General features: G+C 56.2%; 2 protein-coding genes across 6 annotated transcripts in view; one reads left to right on the forward strand and one right to left on the reverse strand.

The window, feature by feature from the left end:
* The window catches only part of POMT2 (protein O-mannosyltransferase 2), a 21,295-nt gene extending 14,068 nt beyond the window's left edge, over positions 1–7,227 (reverse strand). The window contains exons 1-6 of the mRNA XM_073638126.1: positions 6,835–7,227; positions 6,123–6,207; positions 2,676–2,780; positions 1,054–1,162; positions 869–977; positions 408–567 (exon numbers count right to left, since the gene is read on the reverse strand). Coding sequence (XP_073494227.1) covers positions 408–567; positions 869–977; positions 1,054–1,162; positions 2,676–2,780; positions 6,123–6,207; positions 6,835–7,079 — 813 coding nt within the window. The 5' untranslated portion in view covers positions 7,080–7,227. The remainder of the gene's footprint in view (positions 1–407; positions 568–868; positions 978–1,053; positions 1,163–2,675; positions 2,781–6,122; positions 6,208–6,834) is intronic.
* Positions 7,043–15,899, forward strand: GSTZ1 (glutathione S-transferase zeta 1). 5 transcript variants are annotated; one of them, XM_073638127.1, is made up of 10 exons: positions 7,090–7,147; positions 8,360–8,498; positions 13,086–13,137; positions 13,218–13,285; positions 13,370–13,450; positions 13,672–13,797; positions 13,871–13,946; positions 14,135–14,187; positions 14,232–14,305; positions 15,656–15,899. In XM_073638127.1, the coding sequence occupies exons 2-10, from the start codon at positions 8,481–8,483 to the stop codon at positions 15,780–15,782; spliced, it is 675 nt and encodes a 224-aa protein (XP_073494228.1). In that variant the 5' UTR covers positions 7,090–7,147; positions 8,360–8,480; the 3' UTR covers positions 15,783–15,899. The 5 variants fall into 5 exon arrangements, with proteins under 5 accessions (XP_073494230.1, XP_073494233.1, XP_073494228.1 ...); XM_073638130.1 differs by having other exon boundaries at positions 14,256–14,305; XM_073638128.1 differs by having other exon boundaries at positions 7,130–7,147; positions 8,394–8,498.
* Positions 15,900–16,296: the final 397 nt, after the last annotated feature.

The raw sequence follows: 16,296 nt of genomic DNA on the forward strand, positions 1-16,296 counted from the left end.
AACATGGCGGCAAATGCAGCATCACCGCAGAGACCTGGAGGATCGGGCTGCCGGCACCACATTTGGGATTGTGTCCCTGTCTCTCGGTGCCGCCTGACGTGGCTCAGAATCGTTCGGCCTCATGCAGACGCAGCGATGGCTCCGGGGAGCGCAGTGCGTGCTTAGGCTTAGAGATTTTCGTGGCTCTGAACCGGCATCTTTCTGTCCCCTGCGGCAGCTGCCTTCTCTCTGCGCCCCTCTCCTCGCTGCTTATTAGGTCCCGCGGGGTCATGACATAGGACGCGGCGTCTCACAAGCGCAGCAGGTGCTCAGGAGGCTGGGCAGAGAAGTGGAGGCGGCCGCTGCAGGGGACAGAGAAGCAGGATCATCTCATCATCATCACAATGCCCAGACCGGCCAGCACTCACCATCCTGATCCGCAGATCTCCCAGAAGCCCCCACAGGTCCCGGGCCGTGTTCACACCAACCAAGACGATCACAAAAAGACCCACGAACTTCACTCCCATCGCTCCAGCCAGATTCACTCCAGTCAGCGCCAGCCACAGCCACCAGGGGGCACTGAAAGGCCTGAGGGAAGACATGGGGCCTGAGAGAGGGCAGGGGCGTGGCCTGAGAGAGGGCAGGGGCGGGGTCAGGATTCGGGAGCGTCAGGAGCGGGGCCAGGGCCCGGGAGAGTCAGGAGCGGGGCCAGGGCCCGGGAGCGTCAGGAGCGGGGCCAGGGCCCGGGAGCGTCAGGAGCGGGGCCAGGGCCCGGGAGCGTCAGGAGAGGGGCCAGGGCCCGGGAGCGTCAGGAGAGGGGCCAGGGCCCGGGAGCGTCAGGAGAGGGGCCAGGGCCCGGGAGCGTCAGGAGCGGGGCCAGGCCACGTACCTGCTGGAGTAGGACTGGAACGTGAGCATGCTCAGTACTGCGGCCATGATGAAGAACATGAGGATCGGATCCAGCAGGATGTACTGCGACAGTGTGATGCAGCCGGTGTCTGGGGAGCAGAGGGGCGTTACATGACGTCTGGTCAGGGAAAGCCCCCAATACCTGACCTGAGCGCTGCAGCATACCCAGGAGGAGCAGCAGAGAGGCGAGCAGTGCCACCGCCACCGACCGCGACAGCAGCCGGACAATGAGAAAAGCAAAGGGAGGAAGCCAGGCCCCGAGGAAGGCGCAGAACTGCAGAGAGAGAAGCCATGATAAACGGGGGGGCTCCCCACCGACCAACCTCCGCCCACAGCTCACCCCCTATCCCGCCGACCAATCTGCACCCCACAGCTCACCCCCCATCCCACCGACCAACCTCCGCCCACAGCTCACCCCCGATCCCACCGACCAACCTCCGCCCACAGCTCACCCCCCATCCCGCCGACCAACCTCCGCCCACAGCTCACCCCCGATCCCACCGACCAACCTCCGCCCACAGCTCACCCCCCATCCCACCGACCAACCTCCGCCCACAGCTCACCCCCCATCCCACCGACCAACCTCCGCCCACAGCTCACCCCCCATCCCACCGACCAACCTCCGCCCACAGCTCACCCCCCACCCCACCGACCAACCTCCGCCCACAGCTCACCCCCATCCCACCGACCAACCTCCGCCCACAGCTCACCCCCCACCCCACCGACCAACCTCCGCCCACAGCTCACCCCCCATCCCACCGACCAACCTCAACCCCACAGCTCACCCCCCATCCCACCGACCAACCTCCACCCCACAGCTCACCCTCCACCCCACAAACCAACCTCCACCCCACAGCTCACCCTCCACCCCAATCCAACCAACCTCCGCCCCCACCCCACAGCTCACCCTCCGCCCCCACAGCTCACCCTCCACCCCACAGCTCACCCTCCACCCCTCCAACCAACCTCCGCACCCACCCCACAGCTCACCCCCCACCCCTCCAACCAACCTCCGCCCCCACCCCACAGCTCACCCCCCCACCCCTCCGACCAACCTCCACCCCCCACCCCTCCAAACAACCTCCGCCCCCACTCCATAGCTCACCCCCCACCCCGCTGACCAACCTCCGCCTCCACCCCACAGACCAACCTCCACCCCCACCCCACAGCTCACCCCCCACCCCTCCGACCAACCTCCGCCCCCACCCCACAGCTCACCCCCCACCCCTCCGACCAACCTCTGCCCCATCCCTCCAAACAACCTCCGCCCCCACTCCATAGCTCACCCCCCACCCCGCTGACCAACCTCCGCCCCCACCCCACAGACCAACCTCCACCCCCACCCCACAGCTCACCCCCCACCCCTCCGACCAACCTCTGCCCCCACCCCACAGCTCACCCCCCACCCCTCCGACCAACCTCCGCCCCCATCCCACAGCTCACCCCCCACCCCACTGACCAGCCTCCGCCCCACCCCACAGCTCACCCCCCACCCCTCCGACTAACCTCCGCCCCCAACCCACAGCTCACGGCCCACCCCTCCGACCAACCTCCGCCCCCACCCCACAGCTCACCGCCCACCCCTCCGACCAACCTCCACCCCCACCCCACAGCTCACCCCCCACCCCGCCGACCAATCTTCACCCCCACATCACCACCCACCCCTCCAACCAACCTCCGCCCCCACCCCATAGCTCACCCCCCACCCCTCCAACCAACCTCCACCCCCACCCCACAGCTCACCCCACACCCCTCCAACCAACGACCGCCCCCACCCCACAGCTCACCCCTCTCATGCCCACATACGAGTGGCTGCCATATTGGAGCCCGGGCTGCAGGAAGGAGAAGGAGCCATCGTAGCCTGTCAGATGCCCGGCAAGTCCGATCAGCATCTGCAGAAGGGAGAGAAGACGATGAGACACTGAGGCGACGACCGATGCACCCCCTGACTGGAGTACGGTCAGCGAGCGCAGCTACATAGTTCAGGAGGGGACGGTCAGTGAGCGCAGTTATATATTACAGGGGGGACAGTCAGCGAGGGCAGTTATATATTACAGGGGGGACGGTCAGCGAGGGCAGTTATATATTACAGGGGGGACGGTCAGAGAGGGCAGTTATATATTACAGGGGGGACGGTCAGAGAGGGCAGTTATATATTACAGGGGGGACGGTCAGCGAGGGCAGTTATATATTACAGGGGGGAAGGTCAGCGAGGGCAGTTATATATTACAGGGGGGAAGGTCAGCGAGGGCAGTTATATATTACAGGGGGGAAGGTCAGCGAGGGCAGTTATATATTACAGGGGGAAGGTCAGCGAGGGCAGTTATATATTACAGGGGGGAAGGTCAGCGAGGGCAGTTATATATTACAGGGGGACGGTCAGCGAGGGCAGTTATATATTACAGGGGGGAAGGTCAGCGAGGGCAGTTATATATTACAGGGGGGAAGGTCAGCGAGGGCAGTTATATATTACAGGGGGGAAGGTCAGCGAGGGCAGTTATATATTACAGGGGGGAAGGTCAGCGAGGGCAGTTATATATTACAGGGGGGACGGTCAGCGAGGGCAGTTATATATTACAGGGGGGAAGGTCAGCGAGGGCAGTTATATATTACAGGGGGGAAGGTCAGCGAGGGCAGTTATATATTACAGGGGGGACGGTCAGCGAGGGCAGTTATATATTACAGGGGGGATGGTCAGCGAGGGCAGTTATATATTACAGGGGGGAAGGTCAGCGAGGGCAGTTATATATTACAGGGGGACGGTCAGCGAGGGCAGTTATATATTACAGGGGGACGGTCAGCGAGGGCAGTTATATATTACAGGGGGGACGGTCAGCGAGGGCAGTTATATATTACAGGGGGGACGGTCAGCGAGGGCAGTTATATATTACAGGGGGGACGGTCAGCGAGGGCAGTTATATATTACAGGGGGGACGGTCAGCGAGGGCAGTTATATATTACAGGGGGGACGGTCAGCGAGGGCAGTTATATATTACAGGGGGGGCGGTCAGAGAGGGCAGTTATATATTACAGGGGGACGGTCAGCGAGGGCAGTTATATATTACAGGGGGACGGTCAGCGAGGGCAGTTATATATTACAGGGGGGACGGTCAGAGAGGGCAGTTATATATTACAGGGGGACGGTCAGCGAGGGCAGTTATATATTACAGGGGGACGGTCAGCGAGGGCAGTTATATATTACAGGGGGGACGGTCAGAGAGGGCAGTTATATATTACAGGGGGAAAGGTCAGCGAGGGCAGTTATATATTACAGGGGGGGCGGTCAGCGAGGGCAGTTATATATTACAGGGGGGGCGGTCAGCGAGGGCAGTTATATATTACAGGGGGACGGTCAGCGAGGGCAGTTATATATTACAGGGGGGGCGGTCAGCGAGGGCAGTTATATATTACAGGGGGGGCGGTCAGCGAGGGCAGTTATATATTACAGGGGGGGCGGTCAGCGAGGGCAGTTATATATTACAGGGGGACGGTCAGCGAGGGCAGTTATATATTACAGGGGGGACGGTCAGCGAGGGCAGTTATATATTACAGGGGGACGGTCAGCGAGGGCAGTTATATATTACAGGGGGGGCGGTCAGCGAGGGCAGTTATATATTACAGGGGGGACGGTCAGAGAGGGCAGTTATATATTACAGGGGGACGGTCAGCGAGGGCAGTTATATATTACAGGGGGACGGTCAGCGAGGGCAGTTATATATTACAGGGGGGACGGTCAGAGAGGGCAGTTATATATTACAGGGGGAAAGGTCAGCGAGGGCAGTTATATATTACAGGGGGGGCGGTCAGCGAGGGCAGTTATATATTACAGGGGGGGCGGTCAGCGAGGGCAGTTATATATTACAGGGGGACGGTCAGCGAGGGCAGTTATATATTACAGGGGGGGCGGTCAGCGAGGGCAGTTATATATTACAGGGGGGGCGGTCAGCGAGGGCAGTTATATATTACAGGGGGGGCGGTCAGCGAGGGCAGTTATATATTACAGGGGGACGGTCAGCGAGGGCAGTTATATATTACAGGGGGGACGGTCAGCGAGGGCAGTTATATATTACAGGGGGGGCGGTCAGCGAGGGCAGTTATATATTACAGGGGGGGCGGTCAGCGAGGGCAGTTATATATTACAGGGGGGGCGGTCAGCGAGGGCAGTTATATATTACAGGGGGGGCGGTCAGCGAGGGCAGTTATATATTACAGGGGGACGGTCAGCGAGGGCAGTTATATATTACAGGGGGGGCGGTCAGCGAGGGCAGTTATATATTACAGGGGGGGCGGTCAGCGAGGGCAGTTATATATTACAGGGGGGGCGGTCAGCGAGGGCAGTTATATATTACAGGGGGACGGTCAGCGAGGGCAGTTATATATTACAGGGGGGGCGGTCAGCGAGGGCAGTTATATATTACATGGGGGGCGGTCAGCGAGGGCAGTTATATATTACAGGGGGACGGTCAGCGAGGGCAGTTATATATTACAGGGGGGGCGGTCAGCGAGGGCAGTTATATATTACAGGGGGACGGTCAGCGAGGGCAGTTATATATTACAGGGGGGACGGTCAGAGAGGGCAGTTATATATTACATGGGGGGCGGTCAGAGAGGGCAGTTATATATTACAGGGGGACGGTCAGCGAGGGCAGTTATATATTACAGGGGGGGCGGTCAGCGAGGGCAGTTATATATTACAGGGGGACGGTCAGCGAGGGCAGTTATATATTACAGGGGGGGCGGTCAGCGAGGGCAGTTATATATTACAGGGGGGACGGTCAGCGAGGGCAGTTATATATTACAGGGGGAGCGGTCAGCGAGGGCAGTTATATATTACAGGGGGGGCGGTCAGCAAGGGCAGTTATATATTACAGGGGGACGGTCAGCGAGGGCAGTTATATATTACAGGGGGGGCGGTCAGCGAGGGCAGTTATATATTACAGGGGGGGCGGTCAGCGAGGGCAGTTATATATTACAGGGGGACGGTCAGCGAGGGCAGTTATATATTACAGGGGGAGCGGTCAGCGAGGGCAGTTATATATTACAGGGGGAGCGGTCAGCGAGGGCAGTTATATATTACAGGGGGGGCGGTCAGCGAGGGCAGTTATATATTACAGGGGGAGCGGTCAGCGAGGGCAGTTATATATTACATGGGGGGCGGTCAGCGAGGGCAGTTATATATTACAGGGGGGATGGTCAGGTCTGTCTGCGGTGACCCCGCTCATGTGACTTCTCACCTTTCCCAGTGGGGGGTGGACGTCAAAAAAGAACGTCCGGTTGATGTAGTAACTTCCCATCTTTCCGAAGTGCGTCTCATCCCAGCTAAGAGAGGAAGAAGAAGGAGGAGAGGAGAGGAAGAAGAAGGAGAGGAAGAAGAAGAAGAAGGAGAAGGAGGAGAGGAGAGGAAGAAGAAGGAGAGGAAGAAGAAGGAGAAGGAGGAGAGGAGAGGAAGAAGAAGGAGAGGAAGAGGAAGAAGAAGAAGAAGAATTAGAAGAAGAATTAGAAGAAGAAGAATTAGAAGAAGAAGAAGAAGAAGAAGAAGGAGAGGAAAGGAAGAAGAAGGAGAGGAAGAGGAAGAAGAAGAAGGAGAGGAAGAGGAAGAAGAAGGAGAGGAAGAAGAAGGAGAGGAAGAGGAAGAAGAAGGAGAGGAAGAAGAAGAAGAAGGAGAGGAAGAAGAAGAAGAAGAAGAAGGAGAGGAAGAAGAAGAAGAAGGAGAGGAAGAAGAAGAAGAAGAGGAAGAAGAGGAAGAAGAGGAAGAGGAAGAAGAAGAGGAAGAAGAGGAAGAAGAAGAAGAAGGAGAGGAAGAAGAAGAAGAAAAAACGGAATAGGGAGAAGAGGAGGAAGAGAGGAAGAGGAAGAAGAGGAAGAAGAAAGGAAGGAAAGAAAAAAGTAAGTGGTGAGCGAGGAGCCAGTACCGGCAACAAGCGCGGCCCCGTGGACGGGACTCACCACACGTGCGGCGGCTCCGCCAGGTGGTAAAAGCGGCTGAGGAAGGAGAACGCGATCACCGCCCCCAGCGCGGCCCCGGACACCGTCCTCCCCGGCCTGTCCGCCCGCTCCATCCCCGGCCTGTCCTGCCGCTGCTGCCGCCGCCTCAGCTGACAGGCGTGCGGAGTTCTCGCCATCACCATGGCGACCAGACACCAGAGGTCGCTGTGCGCCACCGCAGGACGTTGGCAGGACTCCGATAACATGGCCGCCACCGACAACTATGTGAGGGCGGAGCGAGGAGGACGAGGGAAACATGGCGGCCGCAGGCAAGGTAAGAAGAACAGAAGATACTGCAGACTAATAAGAGCAGTAATAACACATACACCCCCGTATACCGCGCTGTAATCCCCGCCCTCCGTATACCCCGGCGTAATCCCCGCCCCCCGTATACCCCGGTGTAATCCCCGCCCCCCGTATACCCCGGCGTAATCCCGCCCCCCGTATACCCCGGCGTAATCCCGCCCCCCGTATACCCCGGCGTAATCCCGCCCCCCGTATACCCCGGTATAATCCCCGCCCCCCGTATACCCCGGCGTAATCCCGCCCCCCGTATACCCCGGTGTAATCCCCGCCCCCCCCGTATACCCCGGCGTAATCCCGCCCCCCGTATACCCCGGTGTAATCCCCGCCCCCCCGTATACCGCGCTGTAATCCCCACCCCCCCGTATACCCCAGTGTAATCCCCGTCCCCTCCGTATACCCCGGTGTAATCCCCGCCCCCCGGTGAATCCCCGCCTCCCCCGTATACCCCGGTGTAATCCCCGCCCCCGTATACCCCGGTGTAATCCCCGCCCCCGTATACCCCAATGTAATCCCCGCCCCCCCGTATACCCCAGTGTAATCCCCACCCCCCCCGTATACCCCGGTGTAATCCCCGCCCCCCGTATACCCCAGTGTAATCCCCGCCCCCGTATACCCCAGTGTAATCCCCGCCTCCCGTATACCCCAGTGTAATCCCCGCCCCCGTATACCCCGGTGTAATCCCTGCCCCCGTATACCTCGGTGTAATCCCCGCCCCCCGTATACCCCAGTGTAATCCCCGCCCCCGTATACCCCGGTGTAATCCCCGCCCCCGTATACCCCGGTGTAATCCCCGCCCCCCGTATACCGCGCTGTAATCCCCCCCCCCCCCCGTATACCCCAGTGTAATCCCCACCCCCCGTATACCCCGGTGTAATCCCCGCCCCCGTATACCCCGGTGTAATCCCCGCCCCCCGTATACCCCAGTGTAATCCCCGCCCCCCGTATACCCCGGAGTAATCCCCGCCCCTCGTATACCCCGGAGTAATCCCCGCCCCCCGTATACCCCGGTGTAATCCCCGCCCCCGTATACCCCGGTGTAATCCCCGCCCCCTGTATACCGCGCTGTAATCCCTATCCCCCGTATACCACATTGTAATCCCCCCCCTCCGTATACCCCGCTGTAATCCCCGTATACCCCGATGTAATCCCCGCCCCCCGTTTCTCGCACGCGGTGCTGCAGATTCTTGCACTTTGCTCCGCTGTTCTGTAATCAGTCCCACATGGAGTAAAGCTTCTGCCGGGGGAGGATCCTGACGACTGTTCAGATTGGCCAGAAAAGAGTCTCCCACTTGTCTGCAGTGATGGCAGCTGTGGAGAAGGTAACGTGCTGGTGGGGCTGTATATTGTGCTGGGGTGCAGACGGTATATTGAGGCTGTATATTGTACTGGGTACAGGCGGTATATCAAGGCTGTATATTGTGCTGGGTACAGGCGGTATATTGGGGCTGTATATTGTACTGGGTACAGGCGGTATATCAAGGCTGTATATTGTGCTGGGTACAGGCGGTATATTGGGGCTGTATATTGTACTGGGTGCTGGTGGCATATTGGGGGTGTATATTGTGCTGGGTGCAGGTGGTATGTTGGATCTGTATTTTGTGTTTAGTACAGGTGGTATATTGGGGCTGTATATTGTGCTGGGTACAGGCGGTGTATGGAGGCTGTATATTGTGCTGGGTACAGGCGGTGTATTGGGGCTGCATACTGTGCTGGGTACAGGCGGTATATCGGGGCGGTATATGGGGCTGTATTTTATGTTGGGTACAGGCGGTATATTTGGGCTGTATATTAAGGGGTACAGGCGGTATGTATCGGGGCTGTATATTGTTCTGGGTACAGGCGGTATATTGGGGCTGTATATTGTGCTGGGTACAGGCGGTATATCGGGGCTGTATATTGTGCTGGGTGCAGGCGGTATATTGGGGCTGTATATTATGCTGGGTACAGGCTGTGTATCGGGGCTGTATTTTGCACTGGGTACAGACGGTATATCGGGGCTGTATATTATGCTGGGTGCTGGTGGTATATTGGGGGTGTATATTGTGCTGGGTGCAGGCGGTATGTTGGGTCTGTATTTTGTGTTTAGTACAGGTGGTATATTGGGGCTGAATATTGTGATGGGTGCAGGTGGTATATTGGGGCTGTATATTGTGCTGGGTGCAGGTGGTATATTGGGGCTGTATATTGTGCTGGGTACAGGCGGTATATGGGGGCTCTATATTGTGCTGGGTACAGGCGGTATATCAAGGCTGTATATTGTGCTAGGTACAGGCGGTATATCGGGGCTGTATATTGTACTGGGTACAGGCAGTATATCAGGGCGGTATATTGTGCTGGGTACAGGCGGTATATTGGGGCTGTATATTGTACTGGGTGCTGCTGCTATATTGGGGGTGTATATTGTGCTGGGTGCAGGCGGTATGTTGGATCTGTATTTTGTGTTTAGTACAGGTGGTATATTGGGGCTGAATATTGTGCTGGGTACAGGTGGTATATTGGGGCTGTATATTGTGCTGGGTACAGGCGGTGTATGGGGGCTGTATATTGTGCTGGGTACAGGCGGTGTATTGGGGCTGTATATTGTGCTGGGTACAGGCGGTATATCGGGGCGGTATATCGGGCTGTATTTTATGTTGGGTACAGGTGGTATATTTGGGCTGTATATTAAGGGGTACAGGCGGTGTGTATTGGGGCTGTATATTGTGCTGGGTACAGGCGGAATTCAGGCCTGTATATTGTGCTGGGTATAGGCGGTATATCGGGGCTGTATATTGTGCTGGGTATAGGCGGTATATCGGGGCTGTATATTGTGCTGGGTACAGGCGGTGTATGGGGGCTGTATATTGTGCTGGGTACAGGCGGTGTATTGGGGCTGTATATTGTGCTTGGTACAGGCGGTATATCGGGGCGGTATATGGGGCTGTATTTTATGTTGGGTACAGGTGGTATATTTGGGCTGTATATTAAGGGGTACAGGCGGTGTGTATTGGGGCTGTATATTGTGCTGGGTACAGGCGGAATTCAGGCCTGTATATTGTGCTGGGTACAGGCGGAATTCAGGCCTGTATATTGTGCTGGGTATAGGCGGTATATCGGGGCTGTATATTGTGCTGGGTATAGGCGGTATATCGGGGCTGTATATTGTGCTGGGTATAGGCGGTATATCGGGGCTGTATATTGTGCTGGGTACAGGCGGTGTATGGGGGCTGTATATTGTGCTGGGTACAGGCGGTGTATTGGGGCTGTATATTGTGCTTGGTACAGGCGGTATATGGGGCTGTATTTTATGTTGGGTACAGGTGGTATATTTGGGCTGTATATTAAGGGGTACAGGCGGTGTGTATTGGGGCTGTATATTGTGCTGGGTACAGGCGGAATTCAGGCCTGTATATTGTGCTGGGTACAGGCGGAATTCAGGCCTGTATATTGTGCTGGGTACACGCTGTGTATCAGGGCTGTATATTGTGCTGGGAATAGGCGGTATATCGGGGCTGTATATTGTGCTGGGTATAGGCGGTATATCGGGGCTGTATATTGTGCTGGGTACAGGCGGTGTATTGGGGCTGTATATTGTGCTGGGTACAGGCGGTAAATCGGGGCTGTATAATGTATTTGGTACAGGCGCTATATTGGGCCTGTATATTGTGCTGGGTTCAGGCGGTATATCGGGGCTGTATAATGTATTTGGTACAGGCGCTATATTGGGGCTGTATATTGTGCTGAGTACAGGCGGTATATCGGGGCTGTATAATGTATTTGGTACAGACGGTGTATCGGGGCTGTATATTATGCTGGGTACAGGCGGTGTATCGGGGCTGTATTTTGTGTTGGGAACAGGTGGTATATCGGGGCTGTATACTATGCTGGGTGCAGGCGGTATATCAGGGCTGTATAATGTATTTAGTACAGACGATATATCGGGGCTGTATATTCTGCTGGTACAGGCGGTGTATTGGGGCTGTATATTGTGCTGGGTACAGGCGGTACATCGGGGCTGTATAATGTATTTTTTGCACGCGGTATATCGGGGCTGTATATTGTGTTTGGTGCAGGCGGTATATTGGGGCTGTATATCGTGCTTGGTATAAGCGGTATATAGGGGCTGTATATTGTGCTGGGTACAGGCGGTGTATTGGCGCTGTATATTGTGCTGGGTACACGCTGTGTATCAGGGCTGTATATTGTGCTGTGTACAGGCAGTATATCGGGGCTGTATATTGTGCTGGGTACAGGTGGTATATTGGGGCTGTATAATGTATTTAGTACAGGTGGTATATTGGGGCTGTATATTGTGCTAGGTGGTATATTGGGGCTGTATATTGTGTTTGGTACAGACGATATATCGGGGCTCTGTATTGTGCTGGGTACAGATGGTATATTGGGGCTGTATATTGTGTTTGGTACAGGCGGTATATTGGGGCTGTATGTTGTGCTGGGTATAGGCGGTATATCGGGGCTGTATATTGTGCTGAGTACAGGCGATGTATTGGGGCTGTATAATGTATTTTTTACAGGCTGTATATTGTGCTGGGTATAGGTGGTATATCGGGGCTGTATTTTGTGCTGGGTACAGATGGTATATCGGGGCTGTTTATTGTGCTGGGTACAGGCGGTGTATTGGGACTGTATTTTTTGCGGGGTACAGGCGGTGTATATTGTGCTGGGTACAGGTGGTGTATTAGGGCTGTATATTGTGCTGGATACAGTTGGTGTATTGGGACTGTATATTGTGCTGGGTACAGGCGCTATATCGGGGCTGTATATTGTGCTGGGTACAGGCGCTATATCGGGGCTGTATATTGTGCTGGGTACTGGTGGTATATTGGGTCTGTATAATGTATTTAGTACAGGTGGTATATTGGGGCTGAATATTGTGGCTGTATATTGTGTTTGGTACAGACGATATATCGGGGCTCTGTATTGTGCTGGGTACAGATGGTATATTGGGGCTGTATATTGTGTTTGGTACTGGCGGTATATTGGGGCTGTATGTTGTGCTGGGTATAGGCGGTGTATCGGGGCTGTATCTTGTGCTGGGTATAGGCGGTGTATTGGGGCTGTATATTGTGCTGGGTACAGGCGGTGTATCGGGGCTGTATATTGTGCTGGGTACAGGCGGTATATCGGGGCTGTATAATGTATTTTTTACACCCGGTATATTGGGGCTGTATATTGTGCTGGGTACAGGCGGTGTATCGGGGCTGTATATTGTGCTGGGTACAGGCGGAGTATCGAGGCTGTATATTGTGCTGGGTACAGGCGGGGTATCGGGGCTGTATATTGTGCTGGGTACACGCTGTGTATCAGGGCTGTATATTGTGCTGGGTACAGGCGGTATATCGGGGCTGTATATTGTGCTGGGTACAGGCGGTATATTGGGGCTCTATATTAAGGGGTATAGGCGGTGTATCAGGGCTGTATATTGTGCTGGGTACAGGTGGTATATTCGGGCTGTATAATGTATTTAGTACAGGTGGTATATTGGGGCTGAATATTGTGTTTGGTACAGACGATATATCGGGGCTCTGTATTGTGCTGGGTACAGATAGTATATTGGGGCTGTATATTGTGTTTGGTACAGGCGGTATATTGGGGCTGTATGTTGTGCTGGGTATAGGCGGTATATCGGGGCTGTATGTTGTGCTGGGTATAGGCGGTATATTGGGGCTGTATATTGTGCTGGGTACAGGCGGTATATTGGGGCTGTATATTGTGCTGGGTACAGGCGGTATATCGGGGCTGTATATTGGCGCTGTATATTGTATTTTTTTCGCGCGGTATATTGGGGCTGTATATTGTGCTGGGTACAGGCGGTGTATCGGGGCTGTATATTGTGCAGGGTACAGCCGGCATATTGGGGGCTTCACATCTGGTGCCATGTGTGACCCTCTCTCCTTTTACTGTAGCCCCTGTTATTCAGCTATTTTCGCAGTTCCTGCTCGTGGAGGGTCCGGATTGGTGAGTACCCTGCGCTCTGGGATGCGGCTGTTGGGGGATGTTCTGCATCTTGTGTGATCCCCCTTTTTGCACCCGCACAGCCCTGGCTCTTAAGGGCATTGAGTATGACCTGCGTCCCGTGAATCTGATCCAGGACGGCGGGCAGCAGGTGAGCCATGTGGATTGTACAGACTCTCCTTGTGTTGGGGGTCCGCAGTGCGCTGCTGTCATCTTCATTTTCTTGTACCCACAGCGGACAGATGAATACAAGCGTGTGAATCCCATGCAGCAGGTGCCGGCGCTGCGGATCGATGGTGTCACCCTGAGCCAATCGGTGAGTGTCCCAAATGTGAGGACTAGAGGCAAAGTACGACAAAGTGAGGAGCTGCACGGTTCCCGCCGTCAGCGCAGGGAGGGGAGCTGCACGGGAAAGAGCTGCACGGGGTGAGGAGCTGCACGGTTCCTGCCGTCAGCGCAGGGAGGGGAGCTGCACGGTTCCCGCCGTCAGCACGGGGTGAGGAGCTGCACGGTTCCCGCTGTCACTGTCCTTTGCAGCTTGCCATCATTGAATACTTGGAGGAGACGCGACCACTCCCCCCGTTACTCCCCGGAGACCCCCTGAAGAGAGCACAGTGTCGCATGATCAGTGACCACATTGCCTCCGGGATCCAGCCGGTGCAGGTGAGGACCCCTAGTGGCACGGTCAGCAGGTGTGGAGCCCCCCCCGCCTCTTCTTATATGCCTGTCCCCCCAGAACCTGGACGTGCTGCAGAGAGTGGGAGATGGAAAGCTGGAGTGGGCGCTGCACTACATCACCAGGGGATTCCAAGGTGAGAGCTGGGGGAAGGTGCGGACCACCACAGCCGTGTAATGAGGGCAGTAGATTTTGGGAGTGTTATTCACCCGCAGATGACATTGCAGTGTCAGAGGGTCAAAGTGAGTTGGGCGCCCCCAACAATCCCGTGGGGTGAGCGCTCACACAAGGGGCCGCTTTTAACCGCCTGTCTCCCTTTTGCAGCTCTGGAGCTGTTGCTTCGGGACACAGCCGGACACTACTGCGTGGGTGACGAGGTAGGACAGCCCCGGGGCCGGGTGACACTCACCAGCGCCTTCAGCCAATCATCTCCCTGTGTCCACAGGTAACAATGGCCGATCTGTGTCTGGTTCCACAAGTGTTCAACGCCGACAGGTGAGTGCACGTCCGTGTGTGGCCCGGGCCCTGCTGAGTGTGGACGTTCCTTGTCTGCCCCTGCATGAAGGAAGCCAATCCACACTGCATTATTGTGCTTTGGGGCAGCTCTTGCTCTCTGTTATCAGCCATACATGCACGATTGGGTGTAGCTGTGACACTCCTTCGTCACCCCACTGCAGCGGAGTCAGAGCTAGCTAGCACAACTGGTTATCCCTTTAGATACCACCACATCCCAGTGATTGAGAGAATCCTAGAATGTTCTCGTTGGAGGGGACCTCCAGGGTCCTAGTGTCCAACCCCCTGCAGGAGCCACTAAACCATCTCAGACAGATGTCTGTCCAGCCTTTGTGTGAAGACTTCCATTGAAGGAGAACTCACCACCTCTCGTGGCCGCCTGTTCATCTCATTGATCACCGTTCACTGTCAAAAAGAGTCTTCTAATATCTAATCTATATCTTCTCCCTTTCAGTTTCAGTCCATTGCTTCTTGTGTTTCCATGTGCAAATCAGAATAAAGCCAATCCCTCTACACTGTGACAACCCTTCAGAAGGCTGCCCCCTCCTGGTACCCACAGGCAGCAGCATGATCCCTCTGCGCCCTGTACCCATCATAGTGGCACTGACCATTGCATCTTCTCCAGGAAACACGTCCTGCTGCTTTCTGAAACAGGATGTGAACCACAGTGGCCCTCTACAGCACCATTTTCTCCACCCTCCCTCTCGCTTCGCGTGGCATCGCCTCACCGCCATCCTCGCCTCCCTGGCATCTCCTTGCCGCCATCCTCGCCTCCCTGGCATCATCTCCCTCTCGCTTCGCCTGGCATCGCCTCGCCTCCCTGGCATTGCCTCCCTCTTGCCTCTCCCCCTCTTGCCTCCCTGGCATCGCCTCTCCGCCATCCTCGCCTCCCTGGCATTGCCTCCCTGGCATCTCCTCGCCGCCATCCTCGCCTCCCTGGCATCATCTCCCTCTCGCTTCGCCTGGCATCGCCTCGTCGCCATCCTCGCCTCCCTGGCATTGCCTCTCCCCCTCTTGCCTCCCTGGCATCGCCTCTCCGCCATCCTCGCCTCCCTGGCATTGCCTCCCTGGCATCGCCTCGCCGCCATCCTCGCCTCCCCTTGCTCCCTGCACAGTTACAGAGCATGCCCACTACACTCCGGCTTAGAAGTCAGTGAACAGTCACTAGGCCCAATTTTCCTAAGGTCCAGATGGCTGATATCAGAGAGTACCAGCGCAGGCACTATGGCCGCCCCCGTAATGACGTATGGGAAATAAAGACATGAGAATAATAATGTAGAAGTCTCCGGCTTTTATCAGTAAGGTCTGCCCGGTGTCCCCTCCTCTGTGCAGGTTTCAGGTGGATATGACCCCGTACCCCACAATCTCCAGGATCAGCCAGGCTCTGCTCCAGCTGGAGGCGTTTCAGATCAGTCATCCGTCCCGGCAGCCCGATACACCGCCAGAGCTACGAGCGTAATGAGCAATGGCTGCCGCTACCAGGAAGGACCTCGAGGGAGGAGCGAGCCGTCATTATAATAGTCCCTGTTTTGTGAGCGTGCCGCCGCTGATCCCACAATAAACCGCCATCCTTCACCATGTGCTTTGCTCTGTTGCCGCCGCTCAGGGATGTCTCAGATACTCAGGTCCACCTGAAACTTGGGGTAATCGCTGTAGAAGGTCCCGGCCCCATCGGAGCCTCCAATAATGAGGACCCGGACCAGGCTCCGCCCCTTGCACTCCTCCTTGTCGGAATCTGTCAGGGAGGAGGAGCTTAGGTTGAGCAGTGTGTGACCGGCGCGGGGCATCTGCGGACTTCCCCCAATCCTGATGGGGCTCCAGGACAAGGTGCCTGCAAGAGAAAAGAGTCAGAAATCACCGAACGCTGCTGACACTCCATCTCTTCGGGAAAGGGACCCAGGGCCACCGGTGGGAAGAAGCTGTACTTACATTGGTATCAGGCCAAGATAAGTTGTGCCCAGGTGCCATCTATC

The sequence above is a fragment of the Phyllobates terribilis genome, unplaced genomic scaffold (genome assembly GCF_046119375.1).
Source record: "Phyllobates terribilis strain yellow unplaced genomic scaffold, ASM4611937v1 Scaffold_7__3_contigs__length_470593459, whole genome shotgun sequence".
In the NCBI taxonomy this organism is placed as follows: Eukaryota; Metazoa; Chordata; class Amphibia; order Anura; family Dendrobatidae; genus Phyllobates; species Phyllobates terribilis.